This window comes from Apus apus, chromosome 11, assembly GCF_020740795.1.
Source record: "Apus apus isolate bApuApu2 chromosome 11, bApuApu2.pri.cur, whole genome shotgun sequence".
NCBI classification, from domain to species: Eukaryota; Metazoa; Chordata; class Aves; order Apodiformes; family Apodidae; genus Apus; species Apus apus.
In genome coordinates this window covers 18,155,748-18,181,198 of record NC_067292.1, presented here as the reverse complement: position 1 = coordinate 18,181,198, position 25,451 = coordinate 18,155,748, and the positions used below count along the sequence as shown (strand labels likewise).

Below are 25,451 nucleotides of genomic sequence, written 5' to 3'. Positions count from 1 at the left end.
CATGGTTATCTTTTACTGAGTAACTTTATTTTAGCTGAGCCTTCTCCCTGCTTGTTACCTGTGGTCTTAAAAGTTGTCATATTATTTTGTGAGAAGCCCTTTTTTAGCCAGTCTCTTAATTTTACTGTTGTTGTGGTTTTTTTTTACATTCATTTTTCATTGTGTGTGTTTGCTTCCTTTCAAAAGTCACCAGGGAAACAATGGGTAGGTAAGGAAGACATAGCTTGCTAGCATTTGAAGTTCCTGAATAGGTGAAAGTGCAGAGCATACCTGAGCCCTTCCCTAAAAGAAATAAAATAAATCCAATGTAGCTGATAAATTAGCTTTCCACTGCAGCCTGTGCTGTTATTTATATAAATGGGAAAATCTCTCTAGTTTCACCTTTGTGCTTCTAAGCCTGCTGCTGTCTTTCTCTGCCAGAACTTCATCCGTTGGAAGCAACCAGTGTTGCTTGTTCTGCATATTTTTACTGCTACTTAATTATAAAACAGCCTCTACATTTCTTTCCCTGAAACATCTGGTTTTGTTTTGTGAGCAGAGCACAAGTAGTCAGGTTTACTTAGAAATGTAATGTGTGTAATGACTGATGTTAAAAAGACCTAGCAATTTTGCTTTTTTAGTCTTGAATGTTTTTCCAGACATGAAGGATTTATTCTTTTATCTCCAAAGGGAGTCTTTGCAAATGACCTTACATATTTTTAAGCAGGCAAAAAAAAACCCCAGAGAATATCTTAGGGATTTAACATAGAACTGGCAGTAGGATCTTGGTTACTTCTGTCAAAGAACTCGATTGAAATAAAGAAAATAATTACCAGTGTTCCTGAGAAAGCAACTGTGAAATATTAAGGAAGATGTTGCTTTGATATTTGAAAATAACTTTACGTGTTCAGTTTGTTTTGGGAGACTTCCTAATCACCTATTTGTTTGAAAGGTGCTTGTATTTACACTTGTCTATGTGTGGGTCAGATCACTTCTGCTACCTGATAAGCTCTCTGCAGAATTTGAGGCATGTGTGTATGATAGCAGCTCTGACTGAGCTTTACAAGGCTCTGTGTAGAAGATTATAATTTCCTTGCTTTCAAGTTTTAAGACCAAACTAGTGATCTGGGTGGTTTTTTTGTTGTAGTAGTAGTAGTTTTATTTATTTTATTTTTTTTTTTAATTGTTACTAGAAGAAAATTCAGTATAGTGCTGTGTGGTTCCTAGCAAGACTGTGCTTGAGTTTTGCAGCATTGAGGTATGATTTTTGAGAAGCACGTGGCTATTTTAATTGTTCAAATGGAGGGAACAGGCTTCACAAATCGAGAGGATAAATGTCTATTTTCAAATAGCCTAATGGTTTAAATGTTGCCTGCATGACTCCAGGAGGATGTGGGAATTTGTGTGCTTTTCATTTTATTTTCTTCTCTGATATTTTTTTTTCCCCGTGGTTTTTCCCTCCAGCTCAAGTTAGGGGGTGGAAGCAGGAAGGCATGGGTGCTTCAGTCTCTCAGTTTCTCAGAAAGCAAGTGTAGTGTTCTGGGGACCTGCAGAAGCTGGAGAAGTCCAGAGGGCTGCAGTGGTCAGCTGGGTTACACTCAAAAGATCTCACTCCTTGGCGTTCCTGTTTTAAGTGTGTAAATGAAGGAGTCTAAAACACGGATTTCCTAAAGATACTTGGCTGTAGTTCATGAACAGACCTAAGTGATGATGACCCACAAGCCAGAAATATTTGGAGATAGGTTTAATGGGGTTTTTTTTTGGTTGATATGTAAATAGAATCATTTAGAAAAGCAAAGGGGTCATACAAGCTAGTCAGCCTGATGCTGGGGGTCTGCAGCCCTTGCAGCTCGGATGCTGTTTGTGCAAGTGTGTCCTCCATGGAGCTTCTATTACATTGATGGAAGTGCTTGTCATTGTCTATTGTAGGGCAAACAAATATTAATGTACCAAAGCAATACCCTCCTAGAAGGACCAATGAGTCAATTTTCATGACGTTGAGAATGTGTTTAAAATAAAATAATAGAAGTCTGCTTTTAAGGGTGGTCTGGGATGGAACCTGATTGCAGAGTATCAGTGTCCCTTAGTGGAGAGGAAAAAGTCAAGACAAAGCATGTCTACTTTTAAAATGGGAGGTATTAATCCTGTGACAGACAGCCTTGCAGTACATGACCAGAACTATCTAAAATAACACCTAGAGCCTGTGTGTCATAGGTAGTCGTGCAGTTATACCCTAAAGTTGCTGGATTATGGGTTGCTTCAAGGGAATCTGCTTGTCAGGAAATTCCAGCTATTAAGAGTGTTGTTTGTATAGCTTTTAAGAAAAACTATATTCTGGATTGATGACCATTTAAAGTGATCAGGCTAATCAATACAGTTATTTGATTGCAACATTTAGTGCTGGGGTTTTGAGTAGTATTTTGGGAGCATATGTGAGTATTCACACGCTTATGGATCATACTCATGTGTACCAGAGAATGGGACTTGCAAAATCTTCCTGCAAGGGGCTTCTGCTTGTAAAGATAATTTTTCATCTCATGTCCAGAAATTTACTTACTCATCATGGCTTAGAGTTAATAAGATGTACAATTAAATACAGAGGAGTTAATAAAAAATACAATTAAATAAAGAGGCTTAATGGAGAAAACTGAATCTTATTTTCATTTGATACCATAGAAAAAAGTAGCAAGGGATGCTTTTTCTAATAGGGTTAAGTCAGTCCCTTTAATGATTTCACAAAGGGCTGCAGCTGAGAATTCCTATGGTTGCCTTTCTCACTGACACAGTATCTGCTGATTTGGATTTCACTGGTGTCTGAATGTGGCAAGAAGACTTCATCCTGTGAAGCTTAATTGATCCATGTATTGATGCTACTTGCCCGTGGACCATAAAATAGGGGTATTTATATTTCAGTTCAGATAAGTAGGTACAAATAGATTGTGAAAGGAAACAGATCCTTTTCTTAGAAAAAAGTTGTCCCCAGTAGCAGGTCTGGGGAGTTAATTTCCTGCATCGGTACTTACTTTAGAGCTATGCAAGCTCTTTAAAAAGCATGGGCAGCTTTTAACGTTGCAGGTACTAAGTTGGTGCAGGCTATCCAGACAGAACTGAAAGGACAGATTCTTAATGTCAGCAAAACCGATTTGAAAGAAGTATTGATTCCATGTTGTATTTTATATCCCAAGCAGCCAATGGCAAATGTTGTCAAAATGGAATCAAACGTTTGTAACTTAATACTTAAGAAAAATGATGAGCGCATGTTTTTGACTTTAAGTATTCTCTCTGCTGCCTGGCTTAAGACATAAACTGATGTAAAAATAAATGACTGCCTGCATAATTTATGTAATGTCTTGCTCCCTGATCCTGTTTGTATTGATTTTTCTAAAAGGCTTTTGTGGCCACAGGAACCAATCTGTCTCTCCAGTTTTTTCCGGCCAGCTGGCAGGGGGAGCAGCGACAGACACCGACCCGGGAATATGTCGACTTTGAAAGAGAAGGAGGCAAGGTAAGCAGGAAATTGTTGTGACTGAAAGAAGCTGTGATGTTGTGCTTATGATCTCATTAATTAGTGTGGGCTGCTTGTGTGATGCACAGCTACTAATACTTCACATCTCAGCACATGTAGGTAGGCACATGTTTGGATAAACTCTGGTATCGCTTTGTCTTAAGGCATGTGAGTATTTTTGGAGGGAAATTTTGAAGAACAGAACTTTGTTTCTACTTTCATACTGTGAAAAAAAATATTTGGGGAGCAATTTAAGTTTGGTGTTAAGTAAGGTGCTTCTACAATGTTTCAGGAACTAGATGTTGGCAAAAAAATGGTGGGAGACAGTGAAAATTTACACTTTGAACAGGTTGCTTCCTTGGGTCTTAGGTTACCAATTACTACAGCAAACATTCAGTGTGCTGCTTAGTGGAATGAAGCTTTTAGCAACAGTATGGACCAACCACTGCTTTCAGAATTGTTTTCTGAATCAGTTTTTTCAGAGGTGGTTGTCCCATAGACCGATACATAAGGCTAGAATTCCCTAATGGCACTGAGGGTTACTGTGGAGCTGCTTTAGATTCAAAGTCAGAAACCTTGCTTAGTCTCGTTGCAGTAAAGTTACTGAAATCACTTACAGCTGGTTTTGTTTTACAGGGAAAACATACCTTTCAAATGTAGATGGTGTCTCTTATCTGTGCTACTGTAGGTGCTTTGGGACTGGTCCAAAGATCACTCAATTCAATAGGAGACTTTTTACAGACCTCAGTAGGTTTGGACCAGTGCTTAAGTCCCCATAACCTCTCTGTTTCAGTCTAGTTTCTGTCTAAGTTTTTGACTTTAAAGATTATTTTTTTTTTAATAGACTACAAAACTCTTACTTTTACCTAAATTTATTTGCCCACTCTTGTAACAACAACTAGTGTGACCCAGCCTACCAGCGTGGAGGAAATGCTGGAAGCATGTTCAGGTTTAATGGTATATTGGGTCTTTTAAATGCTGTTGGGTGGAACATGAGTATTTCCTATAGTGGGAAAACTTGATGGGAAGAAAAAATAATAATTCCTGAGGGCAGATATGGTATTTGGAACTCAAGGTAATGAGGTTTTTTGGAAAAAAAATAATCTTTTACATTTAGTCCTGTGAGGCTTGCAGAAGTTTGACAAATAGGGGGAGAAGGAGTGAAGTTGGCTGTGCTGGGTACTGACTGCTTTGCTAAGGAAACTGAATTGAATCTGGCTCTTATTGAAAAATATTGATTCTGGCTCACAATTGAATGAGGAATTTTTCTTGTAATGTGTAAGAAGACTGAAGTCTCTCTTTTTGCCAGTTCAAAACTAATTTTATTTACTCCTATGATTTTTTTAACTTTGTTTTCTCTGAATGAATTCTTAAAGTACTGAACTCCTACATCCATTTTCTTGTGTTTTCCTAATCATGTATGAGCCTGGTGGATACACTGTGTGTAAAATAGAACATGAGCCTCATTAATGAGTGCCCCTCCCTCTTTTGTGTGTGTTTACAGTAAATTCTAGAGTGCTTCACTAAAACTGTTTGAGAAGAATTCATCTGCATGGAGGCTAGAGGTGGACAAGCTAATAAATGGGGGCGTTGTTAGGCTGTTCACCATTTAATCAAACTTTTCTGGGGTAAATCACGTGTGAGAATTCAGTGTGTGTGGCTTCAATTCTGCAGTGTGCAGAATGAAACTTGTCTGCCAGCAAGCCACTCCTGTGGCTACAGAAGAGGAGTGAGCAGAATGTGAGTGTTCCTTATGTTATCAACAGAAGCAGCTGAGTGTTTCAGAAGAATTGTCTTGAGATTTTTGTCCTCTGTAGACTTTTCGTTGTTGGGTTTCATTAAGAATTTCTTTCAGAGGCTTCAGCAGCCTCTTAACACCATGTGACTTTTGTAGCTCTGTGCAACATTGTTTTATGAGCTTTGATTCTTGAGGCAGTGCATAATGTGTGTTTGTTCATCCCTGGGCTTAAGCCAGCAAGGCATGTTTTTAATTATATGAATAAAAAAAGGCTGTGGAGGGAGCTGTCAGTTAATTATTATTTTAGGCATTAGTTTGAGATCTAGAATGTAGATAAACTTACCAGGGCTAAAATATTTTTATTCTGGAATTCTGCTTCGGTGCTTGGCTGAGCAAATCATGGCCCAAAAATAGTTTATCCAGAGTTGAAGTGTGTCACTATTGTGTCTAAGCATTTTTGTACAGATTGACAAAGCTCCCCGTGCAGCATCTGCTGGAATTGCTGCTTAAATGGTTGAGATTTAGCCAGAGCAAGACCCTTGTGAATCCATGTGAAAGTTGGGATTCTGTGAATATCTACTTAAAGAGCCTTGAGGTTTTGCATTCTGGTATTTCTGGACTGAGGGTTTTCTCCTGTGCTTCATTTGCCTTTTAATTTGATGCATCTGATGTTCAGAATGGGTGAGTAGGACTCTGGTGGATGCTCTGTCTCCATGAATTCAGGAATTGGATATCTGTGTTCATTTAATGTTTCTATCCCTTTTAAACTGAAGCTTAACATTTTTTTTTTAGATCATTTTTACATTCTGTGCTTTGACCTGTAGCAAATTTAATTGTGTATTTGAGCAATTTTTCAGGTTTGTCATAGCCAAAGAAAAAGTCACACTAAAAATAGATCCCTAGTCATAGAATGTTGTATTTCATTGTGATTGTGGGGGTGTGTGGGTTGTGTCAGGTTTGCTGTGTGTGTGTCTCCTGTTTCTGGAGAGCTGAACCATAACCAAGGCTTCCTCAGCCTTGGCATTGCCATCTAATGTCCAGCTCTTTTTTAATTTTTCTTTTTAAAAAGATAAATGAATAGATATTGTTAAGAAATTCAGAGACAGTATAGAAGTGTAAGGTATTGCCTGTAATCTCACCTAATTGAATGCTGGAATGAAATCGAGAGCTTCATTTTCACCTGGGTTCTCTGGTATCATGGATTACTTAGACTAGTTTTACTGTGTTTGATGAAGGTCTTTCATTTTTCTTTTGGTTTTATGCTGTGAACTTCAGGCTGAACTGTGTCTGTAGGGACTCGAGTGCTTCTTAAAATCTAATTTGACTGAAGGCCCCCTCGTTTTCTGAAGAACCTTGTGATCAGCTTCCTTTGCATGGTTCACTTTGTATACTTTTTACAGTAAGATAAAATGTCTTCATTTGTCACTTGAGATGTTTATGTAGCTCTGGCCTTTCTTACCTGTAAGAACATTCACTCTCGGGTAACTTTTTTTATTTAAATACTGGTTGCTACCCCGATGAAGTGTGTGAAGTTGTTTTACTTCCCCTCCCCTTCATAATACTATTCTCCATCTCATTTTTAGTGCAGCTTAACTTCCTGTCTGCTGTTTGGCAGCAGCTGCTCATAAACCAGAATCTTCAGCACAGGCTTATTTCAGTGTAATGCGCTGGGAGCTCCGCAGCTCAGGAGGGGAAAGCACATCAGACAGGATTTAAATTGATTCAGAGTGCCTGGCATGCCACATGTGGGATGTAGCTGGGATTTCTACTCACTAAACTTGGTTCTAGCCATAGCTGAATATTTCTGAGCTTCAGTTTTCTTCCTAAAGATCCTGAGTTTCTCCTCATGTGCAGCTTTTTAAGCTAAGAAGCTCCATTTGGCTGTAAGGTGATGTTAAGGGCTTGGATGAATCCAAAAAACTGAGGCTTTCTGTTCTGTCTGCAGACTTTATGTAATGAGAAAGGTGCTGTATTTGAATAAAAACTGCCTTTTAAGGCAGCCAACAGGACCAGTTCTCCACTTGTGTCCTCCTTTCTCTCTAGAGGTTTGATAGATAGGGCTTGTCTGCAGATCAACTTGTCTGACGTTAGCAATACAATTTCATAATGATTGGGATGGTTTATTGGCTGCTGCATTTTTCTGAGAAAATGCAACTTCCAGTCACACGTGGGATCACAGTGTACCTGGGGGAATTTGCTTGGAAAGTGGAGGCTTAATTTGTGAAGAATATTAGTGTCAGCCTGTATGGAGTGGGAAGTTTTACTCTTTGATCCCCACTGCTTTCTGAAGAGTTTAGAAGAAACATTTAAGTCATTCAGACAAAACTGGGAGTAGCAGCTTTCTTTTTTCTTTCTTCAGGTACCCTTTAAAAAAAATGGTAAGGGTGTCTTGGAAGCTGATTTGTTGTTTCAGGTGTCAGTTTATATTCCTTAACTCCCTGTGTTTTCAGTCCAGCAGTATTTGGGTTTTTTGCGTTGTCACCTTCTAAAATAATCTTACAGTTAGCAGTATGTGTTCCCTGCAGTCTGCCCTGGACAAAAAGGATTTGAGTTTGTTTTCCAGATCAGTGGAAAAGGATGTCTGATATTAGGGATTTAGGGGAAAAAAAAGTGTGCTGGGGCTGTAATATTAGTGAAAGATCATACTGTGGTTTGCCACCACACAGGGTAAACCACCTCAGCCACGGGCTGCATGTGGTCTTAACAGTTATGATGGCTTCACCCTTTAATTTGTCTGTAGTAATTTAATGCTGCTTCAAATTATTCTGAAGGTCTCTGTTTAAAGCACTTCAGGAGACAGTGCTGCCACCCTGAAGAGTGGGTGATAGCAACCTAACCATCTCCATCACCTCACAGGACTTTGTGGAGCTGTTTGTGTGTGACAGAGGCATATGGGCATGTAAGATGTAACTTAGAGGTTGACATTTGCTAGTTTTCTAAGTGGTACCATGGATGTTCTTTGTGGATCATCTCAGTATGTGAGGGCATCTAGTGAGACATTGTTTCCCAGGAGCTGTCCTGTTCATAAATGCTTTCCCTTGCAGAACAGGCTTGTTGCTCACAGATTTCGAGCTGCGGTTCATTGCATAGCTCTGTAGAGTCCTTGACTGATTTTTAGGCTAGTCCCTTACTGCTCTGGTGGGTTAGGCTAAGGATGTCTTGGGTTCAAACTTTTATCACGTTCATTTGCTGCTCTCTCCCTTTATGCCAGCAGAATGACACAGAATTCCTCTTCTGGCTTAGTTTCAGCTTATTTCAGGAACGTGGAGCAGGGCAGATCTGACTGGTGCCAGTCCTCAGAACCCTTAAACAACTGTTTGTCCTTCTACTCAGGTCTACCTGATGGCCCCAGAACCCCAAAACATTGTGGTAACTGGGAGAGATTGTTCTCTGAAGAGCAGCTGGTGGTCAATGAAGGCACATCAGCTGCTGAACTGTCCACATGCTTGTGTCCTTTGAGGTGCTTTTTAACAGTCTTTTATTTAGCTGAGACTGCTCAGTTTCTTTTTTCTTTCTTTTTGTTAGGTCATTGTGTTGATTACCTTCCTCTACCATTTTTGCTTTAGAAGAGAGTGAAATTTACCCTTGTTTTGCCTGGATGCTTTAAGGTGTTGCTCATCCTGACCAGCTGTTGCACAGAGAGTTGTTTGCCTGAAACTCTGTTTGAAGCCAGGTAGTCACAGTGTATCTTTGCTTATTCACTTTCCCTCAGACTTGGGAGGTGCATCCAGTTTATCCACTATGAGCAATGAAGAACTTGAGTTTTGGGCAGAGAACCCTTTAGAGCTCATCACTTGTTAGGGGCATGTTATCCTGTGCTGGCCAGCAGCTGCTGGCTGAGGTTTGGACAGTTGTTCCTGAGGATTTATTTATTTATCATGGGGTGCCCTCAGCCTCTAGGACATGAGTCACACCAGGCCTCTCATGTGACAAGTATCCACAGCCTTTTCCCTGTAATCCTTCCGCTCCCCCCCATCCTCCAAATGCTCTTGTTGGTGCATTAGGGTGTGTGCAGTGACAATGGCATTTTGGAGCAGGGCTCACAATGTTCTTTGAGCCGGGCTGTGCTGTCTGGGCTCTCAGCCCTTCCTGTAGGTCCTAGGTACTTAATAGCTGCCATCAGTGAACCTGCTTTTGATTAGCTTTTATTACATGTTGTAGAAGCAGTTATTCAGTCACGTTTTCTATATTACCTTGAACTTTTTCCAGTGGCCTAAATGCACCCATCAGAGGTGCATAGATGAGACTTGAAATTTATTCAAACCATCATCCTGAAGTTTCTCAGAAGAGGAGCAAAACCAGAGTTAGTGAGCTAAACTTTGCATTGAGGAACCAGCTATATGTAAGGATACATGGATGCTGTGTGGATGAAAGCAGTCCTTGAGATCCCTGGAAGAAATCCAGACGTTTGGATTGCTGAATCCCCTTGTTTTGCATATCAGTCTCCACTTACAAAGTTGCTAACATTGTGCTTCTCTTACAAATGAATGAAAAAGGAGCATTGCTGTTGGAGGACGTCTGTTTCTCTGTGGAAAAATCAGTTAATACTTCATGCTCAAAAAAAAAAAAAAGAAATATTCAGTAAGATGATGAAACATTTGCCACAAGAAGCTGTCATTTTTGGTGGAAGTTACTGAAATGTTTCTTCAAGCTTTATTGTCTGAAGGACAAGTAACGAAATGAGCTAATTAGCTTGCATAATTGTATATTTGATGTTTAACAAGTTGGCCTGGTGGAATATGTACTGTGACAATAATATGGGGAAAAAAATGAGGACTCTTGCACAAGATTGGCTGTTCCAAGAACACAAGTGCTACTGAAAGGATCGTTTTTGGGGAACAGCTGATGCTGCAGATGTTTCGTCTCAGCAGAAAGTTGATCTGTTTTCTGTTAGGGTAATATCTAGACTTGTATAGGAGATCCAAATTATAGTTACTTGGGTCTGCACAGCTTCTGCCTTCTTTCTGTATTTAAAATGGTTTGCTTAAACAGTTGCAGGCAGCAGCTTTATATTGTGAGACTTCTGGGTGTGTGACTTGTTTTCTTCGGTATAGATGTAGAAGATAAAACCAATGGAAGGTGACAGAAAGGGAGTTCATAAACCTGGCATAATCTTTACAGGAAGGGTCATTAAACTTCAATTTTCTATTGAAATACAGTGGCTGAGGATATTTCAAATACTTTTAGGGTCTGAAGTCTAAGGAAGGAAGCAGAATAATTGATGGGGGCTTCTAGGTCCTGATGAAATACCCCTTCTTGGCAGTTGAGGGGTAGCCAGTATTGTTGAACAAAACAGGTCAGAGGTGTCAAGAAGGAATTTTTAGCTTCTTTTCAGCCAATGCATTTCTTTAAAAAAACAGATATAAAAAAGGGAAAAGCTTACATTCTTTAGTAGAGGCAATATTGGACTTTCTCTTTTTTTGCAAACTAATGCAAGCCCAGAGAGTGCTTAAGAACAGGAAAAAGAAGGAAGGCATTCAGACAAAGTAAACTAGTTATAGTAGTGTATTTTTCTCATGCTACTAAAGAGTGCTTGGGGATTTCTTTCTAAAGCTTGCATGCTTTTTTTAAAAAAAAAACCAAAAACACATTTTCCCTTGGGCAGAGGGGCAATTTCATGTGCAGATGCCTCCAACTAGGGGAACCCAAGCACGGTACCCTGCAGTGTGATGACACAGCCTGGTAGCCTGGTGGGTTCTCATCACAGACAGCAGAAAGCTGCTGTTCCTTACCACTTTAAAAAGTCTTAGACTGTTCAAGAAACATACAGGATGGTACTTCCCAGATGAAGCATTTAGGGAAGCAGTTTGAAAATATTTTAAGTTCTACACTGATACCTGGAACTTGAGAATCAGACTTGTGGGGAAGTATAGCTCATGTCAGCTCTAAATTTTATGAAGTTCAAGAAAATGAATCAGTAAGTGGTTTATAGGGAAGAAAAAATAAACAATGCATAAGAACTTAAATCCCTTCCTCTCTCCTGCAAGTCATAGTGTTGATTCTGTCCTCTCCTGGTCTTGTGCTAGGGTAATTCTTGTTGCATTTTGCCAAACCAAAACTGTATTTATATTATTCACTATCTTTATAACTATGTCAATTATTGTCTTTTTTATTAGGATTTTGCTGTTTGGAGACCTTGGTATTAAACATATGTACCTATGAAAGTGCTAGTTACTTTTCAAAAGAAAATTCACAGCCATTGCTAATGATGTTTCTCTGCAGAAGCTGATGGTTTTCTGCAGAATAATTACAACACGATGAAATCTTGTTGGGTGAGGAAAGCCAAGTGGTTTTTATGGTATACAAAAGAGGAAAAAAAATCATTAACTTGCATTATTTTAAGGCTTGGTGCAGTACTACTTGTTGAAGAAATGTTCATGCAGTTTTTCCAGACTTACCTCCTGCTTCAGGGAGAAGGGTGAGGCTGTCAAAGTGCTCCAGAATGTAATAAAAGCCAAAGGGCAGAAGAGGCAACTTTTCTTGCCCCTCTCCTTCTTGAGTCTGTTCCTGGTGGGTTTTTAGTAGTTGTTTGCTCATGTTGTCTAAATCAGGTGCCTTCTAGTTAACTCTACTTGCACTAGACATTTCAAATTTTGATTTAAAATGCACAGGTTTAATAGGCCATTTACTTGCACACGGGTGTGTAAATGATGTGTTTTAGAGAAACCTCTCTTCCTTTTTTATTGGAAGTTTCTAGTTATAACTGCTTTTTTTGCTGTGCTGTTTTCTGAAATCTTGAAAACAACTAATTTCCCAACCAATTTTGACATATTCAGTCTGGAAAATCTATTCTGCCAACGTGGCAGCAAACAGTGTTGGGCTCCTGTTAGGGAACTGGTTTTGTGAGCAGAAGCCTTTGTTACCTGCATGTTCTCCAGCAGCAAAGCAGCACCAGTCTCCTGGCAATATTTTGCTGCAAAAAATGTGTTTCTTTTCCCACGTTGCAAGACAAAAAGGGGTCTTTTTAATGCATTCTTGTTTCAGGAGAGTACATTTAAACTCCAGCCATCTTTCTCAGGTGGAATCCAGTGGTAAAGATGTGCTGATAAAAGACCCTGGAAAGTTGCACAGGGGGGAAACCCCAGCGTGGATTTGCCTTTCAGATTATCCTTATGTTCTGCATCTTGGATTGATTCTCAGTTCCAGCTGTGGGGTTGGTTTGGTCTTTTTGAAGGCAAATGGAGTGAGTCTGAGCAGGAGATGCATTTCATGTTGGGAGGGATTAGATCTTTTTGTAGAGACACTGCAAAACCAAGCAGCTCTACCTACTTTTTGCTTGGTTTAAGGGGGTTTTGGTGGTTTTAGTCAAGTGTAGTGTATGTTTCCTCCTCAATCCAGCAGTTGCACTGTTTTGGAACTTTGTAGACTTCTTTTTTATTAAATTAGTGTAATTCCTGTGCAGCAGCATTTTGGTATTTTTCTTTTAACTTCTAAGCACAAGGACTTAATCCAGCAATAAAACGCTGTCACCTCCACAGATCTAAACTGCATTTGTTCTGACATCCTTAATGCTCAATGTCTGGCCTTAGTTTATAGACTTGTTTTTGAGTTAACTTGAAATAGTAACCTGCATAATTTAACGAAACATTGATCTGCTTTGGAAAAGGAGTCACGATGACATAGTTGAGTTAACTATGCAGAAAAAACCCCCAATAACCAACCACCAAAAAACCATAAAAAATATTGTGTTTTCTAGAAGCAGCTTGTGAATTCTTTTCTGTAAAGTGAGGAATATTTTTCTGCTGTTCTTTTTGGAAGTTGGGGAAACAAAAAGCATCACTGGAGTATTTTAGTAAGACAGAAAGCATGTGGAGAGAGGGCTTGTCACAGCTCTGATGCTACTTACAGAGATACTTTAATGTGAGTCCATACATGGATTTGTTTTCTACATAGTATTATGCAAAAAGGATTGTGCTGTGTCTGAATTTTATCTAGGTGGACCTTTCCCCAAACTTCAGCTTTATTTGTAATAAAAACAGGTGATTTAAATAATACTTAAAAATTGCCTGACTTGCATAACATCACACTGTCAGGGGTGTGGTTTTTTTTTTGCTATGAAGTTGGAATTTGTAGCAAGTAATTTCTGAGGCTGTTTTCCACTTGTGAACTGGAGTGCATTATTTCCTGGGGGAATACTAGCACTCGATATCCAGACACCTTCTGCTATTATTAGAGAACTAAAACAGATTTTTGTGTTGGTATGGCACACATTTTTTGAGCTGTTTTTTCCCTTGGCTGTGAAATGCCTTAAGCTAATATTTCTAGCTTTATCACCTTTGACATTAACATGTATATATAGGCATGTATACATTTTTAGGTTTCCTGAAAGGGGAAGGAAAATATATTTGAGTCTAAAACTTAGAGGTTTAATTTTTTTTTAATGTTGACTCCTGAATCTGGCAGGTACAGCATTTTCATAAAGATCAGACTAAATTAAAAATCTTTATGAGAAAATAAATCATAGTTCCAGCTTTTCTAATACACTTAAGTTTTAAATTTAATTTAATAAGCTCCAGTACACAGAAGCAAAATGAACAAGGGATATATATTACCCTAAAGAGGGGAAAAATACAGGGGTTTTAAAACTTTCACAACAGATTTAACTGGTTATATATAACATCCCCCTGCAAATAATAGTTAAATTAGTTAGCCCTGCACTCATCTATTTTTACTTGTTGCTATTAAAATTCTAGTACAGGCTGCTAGTAATTCATGGCATATTGTGTATTTCAGCAAATTTTTATTCCTCGTGGTCAGTGAGTTTGTATTTCCACTGCTTTTTCTGATCTTAAAACATTGTAGTATGAAAGACTGTATTTAGAACTTGAATTTTCTTCATTTTGTTTTTCCTAAGCCTGGCAGTCTAGTGGGGTGTCTTAGGCATTAACTGGTTTGTTAATACTTTTGGTTTTGCTTGAGGGATTGACCTTTGTCGTAGCTGATGGAAAGGAGTAACCCTATTTCATTTTTAATGTTAAAACTCTCTTTCCAGAAATTCTTCTTGTGGTCTGTAAAAAATAATAACACCTGGATGGTTGGTTTTTGGTTTGTGTTTGGTTTTTGCGTGGGTGTTGAGGCTCGTGTAGGTAATGTAGAGGCAAACTGAAAAGTTGAAATGGGCTTTTTCATGCATTGCAGTAGGCCTGGTCATTCCTGAACTTACCAGCCTCTTACCAAATTATTGATATGGTCTAAAGCTGCGAGTGAAATGTCTTTGGGTGGTCAGGAAAGGAAGTTGGGGAGAGGAGTGATGGTGCTGGGCATGGTGAGGTGTCTGCCATGCCTTGCCAGCAGGGTCCCACCTTGGGAGTCCCAGCATCACAGAGTGCTTGGGCTTGGAAGGGACCTCTGAAGATCATCTAGTCCCACCTTGGCCAACAGCCAGGACCTGCTGTTGGTGTGATGCCACCCTCCAGGAACTTAAGAGCTGTGCTCATCTTGAAAGCCACAGTTCAGTCATCCATGTGCAACTGTTCAAGAAAGACTTGTGTTTTGCCAGGAAGTGTCACTTCCTTTGCATTTGTACAAAGTAGCACAAGGTTCAAATTTTACCAGAACCTCATTTTTCATACGGTGGGAACTGTTTCAAGATGTAGCTTTCAAAATCACTTGAGAACGTTTTCTGTTTGTGTTTAAAGGAAGAATAATGCTTTGAGGCATGAAACAGAAGGATTCATCTAAATCTGTGGGATTTTTGAGCTCTTAGGGTTTGTAATGATGTGTCTATTGTTCTAAGATTAAAAGCACTGAAAAGTCTGTTTCACTCCTAGTGACTCTCTAAATGGGTTTCTTTTCATCCCTTTCTATTTACTGTTTCATGCCCAGTTAAAACTGTGTCACAAAGGTTTTGTTTCAGAATTGAACTGAGTCTGGTGGAAGTGCTGTAAAGTGTCCTTCACTTGGTTATTTTTCTTAGTTTCTTTTAAAATAGGAGTGATCAGTATCAGTGTAGTCTGGGGCCATGTGTGGAACTGACAGCTTTTGCTATAACTTCAATTGTTGTTATACTGATGAAGACACTGTTCTGTTTTGCTCCCCAAATAATTGAGGATTTTAGTGTATAAATTCCATTGGAAAGTTTCTCTAAAGCTTTTTTCTTTTCCTAGACTTCTTCCTCTCTCATGCTCTGCCCCCTTCTTGAAGCCCAGGCTGGCAATCCTTCTCTGATTGTGATGTGCAAGTGAGAGTCCTGGCATGTGGGGAGGGAGGACTGGCCCAACTTTACATTTCAAAACAGGCCAGATCTGTATGGCAAGACCACTGCATTTTATTTATGAAAAGATATATACAAAATAGCCTTTAAAATTTCTGTTAAAGGAAATTGATGAATACATAAAATCCCATTTGGACAGGTACTGTCCTCCTGTGCAGTGTGTACAGACCAAATCAAAGAGAAGCTGGGATGATGAGGGTACCCTGAACTGATTTAAAATCTTTCTTACTTGGAGTAAATGTTGACAGCAGCTTATTTTTTTTTTTTTTGGTGGTCAGTGTTTTATAGATGTCAGTCACTGGGGAGGCTGCTGTTCAAATATTTAAAAGTGGGGTGCGATTCAGGGGAAGGTGGGATCTAAACTGGGGTGTGTTTGGCTCAGCCAAGAGAGAGGCAGCTGGTGTGAGGGGTTTGTGGATGGGCAGATGTGATGAGGCAGAGGGTGAATCAGAGCTGAGCCTCCTCTGGAAGAATTCCTTTTGCTCCAGTGTGCTGGGAAAATGGAAACAGAAGCTGGGTGGGGGGGACTGGTGTTTACTGGGAGAGTGAAGCTGTGGTCCCATTGGAGTGTGGGGACTCATTAGTCAGTGGGTGGGGAGGACTGTGCAGTCTCTGGGGGAGGAAATGGCTGGGTTGCTTTAGGGAGAAGGAACATTTTCTGTAACTGCAGGATGTGTGGATGGAGCACACAGATAGCATATCTATGGCACATCAGTTAAATACCCTGGTGCTGAGAGATAAGGATTTACTAGACGACTAAAATAGGATGTGAAACTGAGGTTTTGCCACTTGTGCTCAAGTAAAGCAGCTTTTTTTAAAGTCATTGAGGATTGTCCTCTATCTGCTTCACTCTATTCAAATCAAGTTCAGTTTTTAAAATATGAACAAGTGGTGTTACAGGAGCCACATCCCTGCCTGTTTTTGCCAACAGAACTATCTCCCAGTTAGTTGGGAGTTGGAGGAGAGGGTTGTTCATTTAAATGCAGATGAAAAAATATCAGATGAGCTGAAAGAGTGCAAAAAGGAAGGTGAGATATACAGTTTGAGGGTGAGGCTCAGAGATCAAGCTGAGAGAGCAAAAACCCAGCTCAACAACTCAAAACCTAACTTATTCTTGCAGCACCTTTTCAAGTTTGTGTTTATGGTGCTGTTCATCCTCCATCCAATTAGCCTGCCAGGATGTGAGCATGTTAACTCTTGCTGGTTCAGTCAGCAAGCAGAATATTTGTTCTAACACTAAAAGCTTGTTTCCAGAGTAAAAGCAATGTCTACTTTTCTCATTTAAAAAAAAAATAAAAATAGAAATCTGCTTTGATTTGTAGTAGGGATTTGAAATGGAAACTTTAGTTTGAGGTGGAATGAAACAAAAAGTCACATAGTATAAGCAAGTAAAAATGGCAGATTTCAGTTTACCTAGGCTGCAAAATCTAACACAATAATGAGCCTTGGCTTTGCCAGCCTGTGGAAAATGAGGGTGCAAAGTGGGGGAGAACTTATTCTCCTCTCAGTGTCAGAAGTGCCCTATCTCGTTTGGTTTGTAGCATGGACTGTAATCTGAAAGGAGGCAGCTGTTTAAGGTGTCTTTTCCTCTTGTACATCCCTCTAATGGTGGTTTTTTTGTGTAGCATTATATTTGTCCCCTGCCTATGCTGTTGGGAAGGGCCTGACTGCCAGCCCCTCCTTCCTTCTGCTCTCCAGTGCTTTTCACCCAAGTTTTGCAAGACTGGCTCTCAGATACTGTTATGAAAAGCACATGGAGGTGTGGGGAGGATGTATAAAATGATAGAAGCAGAGTTAATCTGGCGTTAGGAACAAAACCTTGAAAGAGTTATTCTAACAAAGACATCCTTTTCTCTATTTTTAATCAAATTGTATCGCTCAATAATATTAAGGGGGAGAAGCTGGGGCCTTTATGGAAATCATGTGGCTTTTGCCTTTGCTCTCTTAAGTGTGACTGTCTTCAGGCAGCTTTCAGAACAAAGTTTTTTTTCTTTTTAAAAGGCAACTTCATGCTGAGTTTTAAGGTGCCATAACAGATCACGTGCTCATAGACAAGAGCAGTAATTTATTAAAAAGTCTGTTAAGTTTGGAAATTGAAAGGGAACCAGCATGGCTTTATCTGAAAAGAAGGAAATATGTGGTTAAACGGCTACAGTCTTAGGTGGTTTCCATTCTCCAGAAAGAGGAGAGGGGGGGAAAAGAGTCTAAATTCCTTTCTCTAAAATGAAGGAAAAAGCACCAACATGCTTCTGTGTGTTGTTTTAATGAGAGAGGTTGATACGTAAGCATGTTGCTTCAACATGAATGATACTAAATTTGAATGATCATGCAGTAATTTCAAAACTCGGGTATCTTGCTGAGGAATGGATCCTTTCAGAGGTGAAAAAGGTTCTATCATCTCAGGTTTGAAGGCTACTGAACCCAGCTGGGTAAGGCTGTGAGGGCTCTGATTCAGGGCACTTTATCTCCACATGCCGGCGAGTCCTGAGCTGCTTTCTCAGCAGCTGAGCTGTTGGTCACTGCAGTGGGCAGATGCAGGGTCAGGAATCTACCTCGTGTCCCTTCTCCCCTTTGACTTCTGGAGACTTTTGCAGAATTTCCAGCATTGCTCAGGCTTCCAGGTGACACATAAGGCATGTGAAGGGCTGCCTGTTGCAGGCGCTGAGCTGTGAGCTTTGCATATAACACACAAGCAGCTGCAGGGACCCCGGGCAGTGAAACATCCCCTGAAAGGAAGGGTTTAATGGCAGCATAATATTCCATGTCAAAGAAACAAGGTACTTCCCCTTTTCAAGCTGTCCAGAAGATTTTTTTGTCATCTGTGAGAAGTCCTATGTAGCTTCTGATGTCCCAGGCCTTTGTTGTGGGCCAGAAGGATATGGGAGGCTATGAAAGGTAAACCTGAAATGAAGATCAGCAAAATGCTTGTTTGCTTCTGCAAAAAGTAATTTCAGCCTGTTCTGTCTTTACAGACCCATAGTCAGGTTATGCTGCTTTGTTTTCCCCCCTTTGGCATTACTCTGCATTCTTAAAAGAGAGTGATTTTTGATTCTAATAGCTTGTTTTCACTTCTAAACTAAGCACAGCTATTAAGCTGACAGTATGTACTTTATTTATTCTAGTGAGATGAATGAGGGAAGACTGTGCTGAAAGGGAGCAGTGTTGTATTTTGTTTGTTTGAAATGGTTAATCTTGAAATGAGGGCTGTGGGAGGTGGTTTCCTGGTAGTCCACCTCTTACTCATGCTGGTTCTGAGCCTCTGCTGGCAGAGGCTGCTGGCCAGGAGATCTGCAGCCTGCATAGTGTGCTGTCATCACAGAAGACGTGGCTGTGATGACTTGCATAGCTAGTCTGTGAAAACAAGGACAGAAAAAAACAGTCCCTGCTCTTCTTGGTGGAGACCCTGCAGTAGGAGAGCTGATACAAAGAAGATAAGCTTGCACTAACCTTTATTTGTTCATTATTGAGCTACTGTCTGTTGTACAATTTCAGTGTATGGTAAATTGTGAAAATAAGCTCAGAAATCCAGTGTGCGTTTTCTTTGGCAAACAACATTAGGGGTTTGTCAGTTGGTTTTATTTGTTCCCTCAGTTCTACTCAGGGATTAGTTTTCATGTTGTTCAGTGCTCAGTTTTACCAGCCCAGCCTTTGCATAAGAAGGTTTATCCTCTTTCTGTCTCTCCATCTCTTTTCCTTTTCAATCTCTGCTTGAGTGACCCTGTCTGGTAAGTGTGGGTCTGAGCAGGTAGGCACAGCTGGGGTGCTTTGAAATGTGCTGTAGCACTAAATATCAATTATACTTTGAGAATTTGCCAGAAGATTAATTTAGAGCTGTTAAAGGAGATGCTGTATGAAAATTCCCATGCTTAGCTGGGCCACCCCTGAAGAGCAAAAAGACTCAAAAGGGTTTTGAATGTCTCAGCAGTCTCTAAATCTGAAGTGTGTGCATGGTTTGCCTCTTTAGTTATTCAGTGTAGACAGACTTCTGTTCTTGAGGGCTTTGGCTTGCTAGGCACCCTAAACTAACTACTTAAGTTTGATTTTCTTCACAAGTAATTTTGCTGGTTTGTAGTTTGTTCTTTTTTTTAAAGGCTGATGTCATTAAATATAGGGTGTCAAACTCATTTACTGTTGTATTTGCTTCTTTTTAAGTTTCCTGCGTGGAGATTAATCTCTGGTCTTTAGAAGGGGAAATACTTCTGCTTAAATCACTATCATCTGCCATTATCTAGAGCTTAAGCTCATGCATTATTCCTGGCTGCAGCTCAGGGCACATTGATGCTGTAGGTGGGTTTTGCTCATCTGGTGTTGCTGCTTTTCAAAAGCCTTTCACAACTTCTAGAACAGACACAGGAAGACTTTCTTATTTTTAGCCTGGTGTGTATATAGTGTGTTTTACTGAACTCTGAACCAGTTTGTAAATTTGAGGAGGGCTGAAACTGGTGCTTGTTCTTTGTTGGAAGAGCTCATGTATTGGGGTCAAATGCAGCCCTTTTTGGGAGTGGGGAAAGCATGTGTGTGTTTAACCATTTAAATGTGCTGTGAAGGACTTTCCCTGTTCTGGCAGCATGCCACTTTCTTTGTGACAAGAAGGTAAGCTGACAAGAAGATCAGTTAACTGAAAGCAGTAACAAAATTCTAACCAAATCCTGGTGCATGACAGTTTATAAAAAGAGAACACAGCTTAAATTCATTCCATCCAGTACATTAGGCAAAAGTTCCAGCACTCACTTGATTAAAATGAGTTCTTGGAAAGGAGGCAGGCAAAGCTGTTAGGCAGGGCCTCATGTTACCAGCTGGTTTGGATGTTCTCAGAATACATATAGAAGCATCTTGCTTCAGTATTTTCGTCGTGCAGGCATGTGTGTAAGTGCTTTCAAACTCATAGCATGTGTTTTTGCCTTTTATCTCAGGTGTACTTGAAGGCACCTATGATTCTCAATGGTGTCTGTGTAATCTGGAAAGGCTGGATAGACCTACAGAGACTGGATGGTATGGGCTGCCTGGAATTTGATGAAGAGAGAGCACAGGTAAGGCAGTCTTCCCATGGCTACTCTGCCTTTGACGTTTGTTCTTTTGGAAGGAAACTCTCTGTCAGGTAGTGATCCCACACATCCTAATTTGCTTGTGTTCTGGCTTTGAGTACAAATTCCAAAGGAAATTTACAATGTGGAAATTCAAAAAGAGGTAGTTGTAACTAAACTAGTGTTTCAATTACATCAAAATATTGGGGACAGGAATTATCTGGAGTTTACAACTTTATGGATGGTTTAGCACTACTACTGTGCTACAGAGTACTACTAGATCTTAAGGTATTTGAAAAGCTGTGTCCCTAACTTGAAACAATTTACCTGGCAAGTCTGTTCTAGCTGTTTAGGGTTTTTTTTAAGTAGCTTTTTGTTTTATTACATGTTGGGGGGAGGACAAAAAGGTTTTTTTTAAAATTTTTCCTTAACAGTGGTAGACTCTGCTTTTTTTAAGGTATGGCAGCTTCTGAGAACTTCCTCTCTACCTATTTCCAACCACCACAGTGACTGTCTAGCAGCTGAATCTGGACACGCACAAGAACAAAGTAAACACAGAGGAAATGATTTTTTTTAGTGCATATGACATACAAAGTTCACTTACACAGCTGTAGGGTTCCTTAATTCAGTCAAAATCGAGACAGACCGTCTTTGCTTTTGAGGTGTAACTTGGTAATAAAGCTACTTTATTGGTACTAAAAGCTGCTGCACCAGGTTTTGTGTGGGCTTCCAGACAGCTCACCTGTCTCTGGACAGAAAACTGGTTGTAGTAACATCAGTTACCAAAGTTATGATCTAGATTCTGTCATTTATGGTGAACTCAGCTGTTCATTTCTGTCGTTGGTGATTTAGAAATGTTAGGATTATATGAAGGAAGGATCCATAGTGCTTTGGAGCACAAGGTTTTGTTCAGCATGCAGAGAAAAGAAGACTGACCAATTTCCTAAAGCCTTTTTAAAATTTTGTTTCCCTCTCCAACTTGTGTGTTGGTCGTCCAGCATATGATTCTGAATAGTTAACTCTGTCCCTGCATAGAGCCATTTTCTAAGAACTTCTCATGGAAGACTTCCTCTTTCACCCAAGACCATCATGACTTCCCCTAACTTTTCTGGAAACTCGAGTAATTCACTTTGAAACCCTGTTCAAGGTCTCCTAAATGCTGTGTCTTTTAAATCTTGGTGGCATAATGAAATCAGAGCTTGCTTTTTTGTCTTGTTCCCTTTAAACTCAGGGATCCAAAGCAACTCGCTCATGTGAGTAATTGAACTGGTTTGTGTGACACTGGTGATTCCCTTTGTTACACTTTGTGTGGGTCATACACATGGGTGGGTATTGCAAGAACTTCATATTCACACAAACTGGTTCTGCATTTTACCTTTGCTTTCCTTTTGCACCCTTTGGGAGATTGCTCTTGACAGCTGTGCACTGGAACTGGTAGAAGTGAGGATGCATTTTCTGTTTCCACTGTGCCTCACCCTCAACCCTGGCTTCCTTGGGATTTGATTTCCCTTTTAGTCTTATACAGCCACAGTTGGTCACTGCTTAACAAGTAGGAGCCTTTTGATTCCACCTGAGTACCAAGAACCCTCCTCTAGTCCAGGGGTGCAGAACTGGGGGGCATATTAATTTGTTTCTGGGAGTATTCAAATGTTACCTGGCCATATGTATAGTGACAAACTTTGGGATGCCTTCCCTCTCCTTAACTCAAGAAACTGCTTTGTGCATTAATAAGACTGTGTTACTGTGGCTCTGTTCTGGACCTGTGGGTTCAGTTTTTATCTTTTGAATTTCTCAATCAATGTTTTTGCTTGCCCTTGGATTATTTTAGCTTCCCAATGTGTACCCTTAAGAATTCCTTTTTGTTGTCTTCAGAAAGTGTTTGTGCACTGAGCATGTGATTTGTTCTTACTCTTGCTCGTGAGGGAACGTGTGCCCACCCCAGGAGTCATTGCTTGCTTGAGCTTTGAGCAGGGGGTGACCAGCCAGAGTTGTTGCACAGCCTGGATCTGCAGAGATAGGTTTGCACTCAGTTACAAGTGTCTGTTGTTTTCAATTTGTGCTTCCCAACGACTTCAAGGAGATCCTTGGCCATCGTCTCTGCTACAATAGCAGTAGCTAAGAGTCAGGGTGTACCAAGGCAGACACAGAAGTAGCTGCACCCTGATGTTGCACAGTGGTTTTGATGCATCTCTGTGTTAGTTTGGGCAATCTTTTCCATTCTTCAGTTTCCTTTTTTCCTGTGTCTGTCACTTTGTTTCCTTTTTTTAAAACAGTTTTAATATTGCTGGTGGAAACTGACCTAAACTGCTGAATTTGATCCCAGAAATAACACGGAGGCCAGGAGGGGCTGAAGAGCCTCATGCTACATGCAAGCAGTGCCTTGATCCTTCTGCATTATTAAGAACAAACTTCCTTTCCACTCACTGCCTGGTGGCTCTGCGTTGCATGAACATTAAGATAGCTAGAAAGGGCCAAATTCTACTTTCAAAAATAGTAAGTGGTGTTAAAATGTGACCTGCTTGGCAGCTTGGGGCATTGCCTTTCAGTGTTGCTGTGTGGAGTTACTGACTGTAACTTGTGTTCGAGTGTGTGAGGCCACGAGGGGCATTTCCCTCCCTTCACTTCACAAAGCAGCTCCGGGGCCTGCGATTCTGCCCACGGCAAAAAAGGCAATTTAACATTCTCCCAGACCAGAGATGCTTTATCTTCAGTTAAAAAATGTATGCGCTCAGTCCCTTGATACATGAACATTTATTTGGGTTCTCCACGTGGTTTTTTTGTCCTCTTAACAGTCAAGGTTAGGGGTTTTAATTTTTTTTTTTTAATCTATTAAAAGAGTATGTTACAAAGTAATGTTTGTGTGTATGTGGGAATCCTAAGCAGAGGTAGTAGCAAATATAGCTGAGGAGTTAGGAGAGGGGAGAAGCAATATCTCTGTTTTGTGGAACCTCTTCAGACTTCTCCATTCTCAACATTTTAAGAGTCTGGTGGGGAACAGAGCCAACTATTTTCATTCTGAGGAAAATATGTGCTAAAAGTTCTCTTAAGATCATTTGTAACCCTATTATTAACAGCTGATACATTAATAGCACTTTCTTTAAAACCTTTCCCAACAGAAAGTATGATTCAAAGGATTTTTTTAGCATCAATTTGTTAAATCTATTCCTGTGCACTAGCCACTGCTGAAAATAAAACAACAGGGCTGTTGAAAACCTGCAGCTTCCTTGTGCATTGAATGTGAACGTGTACGAGTTAATGGAGGAATAACTTCTGCACTTCCTAATGCATCTGAGTTTAAATGATACATAAAGATTATGGATGTTCATACTAATGCACCTGCAGAAGGGGAGTATTTATTTGTTTTGTAGGTTAGATAATACTTTTTAAATGACAGAATCCAATGGCCAGTATTTATATAGTGATGCTGGTGAACTCTTATCTAGATACACCTATGAACAGGGTCTTTAAAATTCCTTTTATAAGGAGAATAAAATGCATTGGCTCTTTCTTAATTTTTAAGGATTCCTAGCTTTTAAAAAACACAGCATTTTAATCTACTATTGAAAAGCAGTTCTCCTTTGAAAATGCATTTTAGTAGTAGCTTTGGTTCTCTGCTGCAGCCATGAAGGTGAGTATTGATTTCATTAACCAGTACTGGCATTTGCTGGAACTCCCCTGTGTTCTGGCAGAGTCTGTAGGACATACTTAGCTTTGCTGCCAAGTGGTTCATAATACTCAGAAGAAACATGATCTGGTAGAAATGAGGGTAGCCTCTTGTGTCACTCTGTCATCTGGTTTATAGCAGGAGGATGCATTGGCACAACAAGCCTTTGAAGAAGCTCGGCGAAGAACTCGTGAGTTCGAGGATAGGGACAGGTCTCATCGGGAGGAAATGGAGGTGAGGGTTTCACAGCTGCTGTCAGTAACTGGTTAGTACTTTCCCAAAACTTTAGATTGTTTATTTGTCTGTTTGTGCATTGTGTCGTGTGTTCTGTTTGATGTTGTGATATGAAAATGGCAAAATGCATTGTTTTTTAACTCGAGTTTAATTTGAAATTTGGATCAGAATTCTGATTTCTTACCCTGTTTTCCTTTCTGTAGAGGGCCTTTTCAGTGGGTACCCAAGCTGTAAGGATACATTTGTTCAGGGAGCTGCCTTGTCTCTCTCAAAGGATACTTTAATAGCAGAGAGAGGGATCTTTTGCCCCACACACTTGTCAAGAACACAAGAAAGGCTTCAGGAGCTGTGAGCACGTAATTTTGTAGCTTGCTATCCTGTGCTATGGGAAATGTTACCAGTGCACTTAATCAGGTGCCACAATCTGCTTTCTTGTACAGGCTAGTTCTGTTTTCCTCTCACCTTTCCTTACTGGCAGGGAGTCTCCTCTCCTTGTTGCCCTGGTGAAGTTTTCCCTGTCCTGTGCTTCGCTTCTTTAGGGCCCCACAGTCTCGAATCTTGCTCTTCCTTGATGAGAGCAGAAATTACTGGGATCAAGAAAAAGAGAGCCAGGAAAGGGAATGGAAACCAGCTGCTCTGAGATGTTAGAAAGGGAAGAGCTGTAAAAGGACAAGTAATACATATAGAGGGTTGGCAAGTCAAGGCAGGCAAAGAATAGGGATAAAACAGCAACACTTTGAAGTTCTTTCCCCCACTGTTTCCTACTTTCTGCTTCACCACTGCAGCCTGACCTTTCTATAGGTAAATGTGATCATTCTGTGGCTTCTCAGGTTTTTAGAATGTTTGATTATTGTTATTGCTAAGCTACTTTTCTTCTGGCATCTTTACTGATGACCGAGATGATTAGACAGACTCTTCCCTTTGAAGTACAACTGGAAGACACTGACCATGAGATTGAGAGGGAAAAGGCAGATGCAGAGAATAGTATCTCTCACTTTGAAGGGGTGCAAACTCTGGTGTAGCCAGGTGAGGTGTCAGCTGTAGCAAAGGTGAAACCTTTCCTTGGAGGCCTCACTGGGTCCTTGGAGCAGCAG

General features: G+C 40.2%; 1 protein-coding gene across 4 annotated transcripts in view; it reads left to right on the top strand.

Moving 5' to 3' along the window:
* The window catches only part of CBFB (core-binding factor subunit beta), a 40,627-nt gene that overhangs the window by 1,644 nt on the left and 13,532 nt on the right, over nucleotides 1-25,451 (top strand). For 2 of the 4 annotated variants that reach the window (XM_051629290.1, XM_051629292.1), the window contains exons 3-5: nucleotides 3,368-3,484; nucleotides 20,349-20,465; nucleotides 24,262-24,357. In XM_051629290.1, coding sequence (XP_051485250.1) covers nucleotides 3,368-3,484; nucleotides 20,349-20,465; nucleotides 24,262-24,357 — 330 coding nt within the window. Of the gene's footprint in view, nucleotides 1-3,367; nucleotides 3,485-20,348; nucleotides 20,466-24,261; nucleotides 24,389-25,451 lie in introns of all 4 variants that reach the window. The other 2 variants (XM_051629291.1, XM_051629293.1) reach the window with 2 other exon arrangements.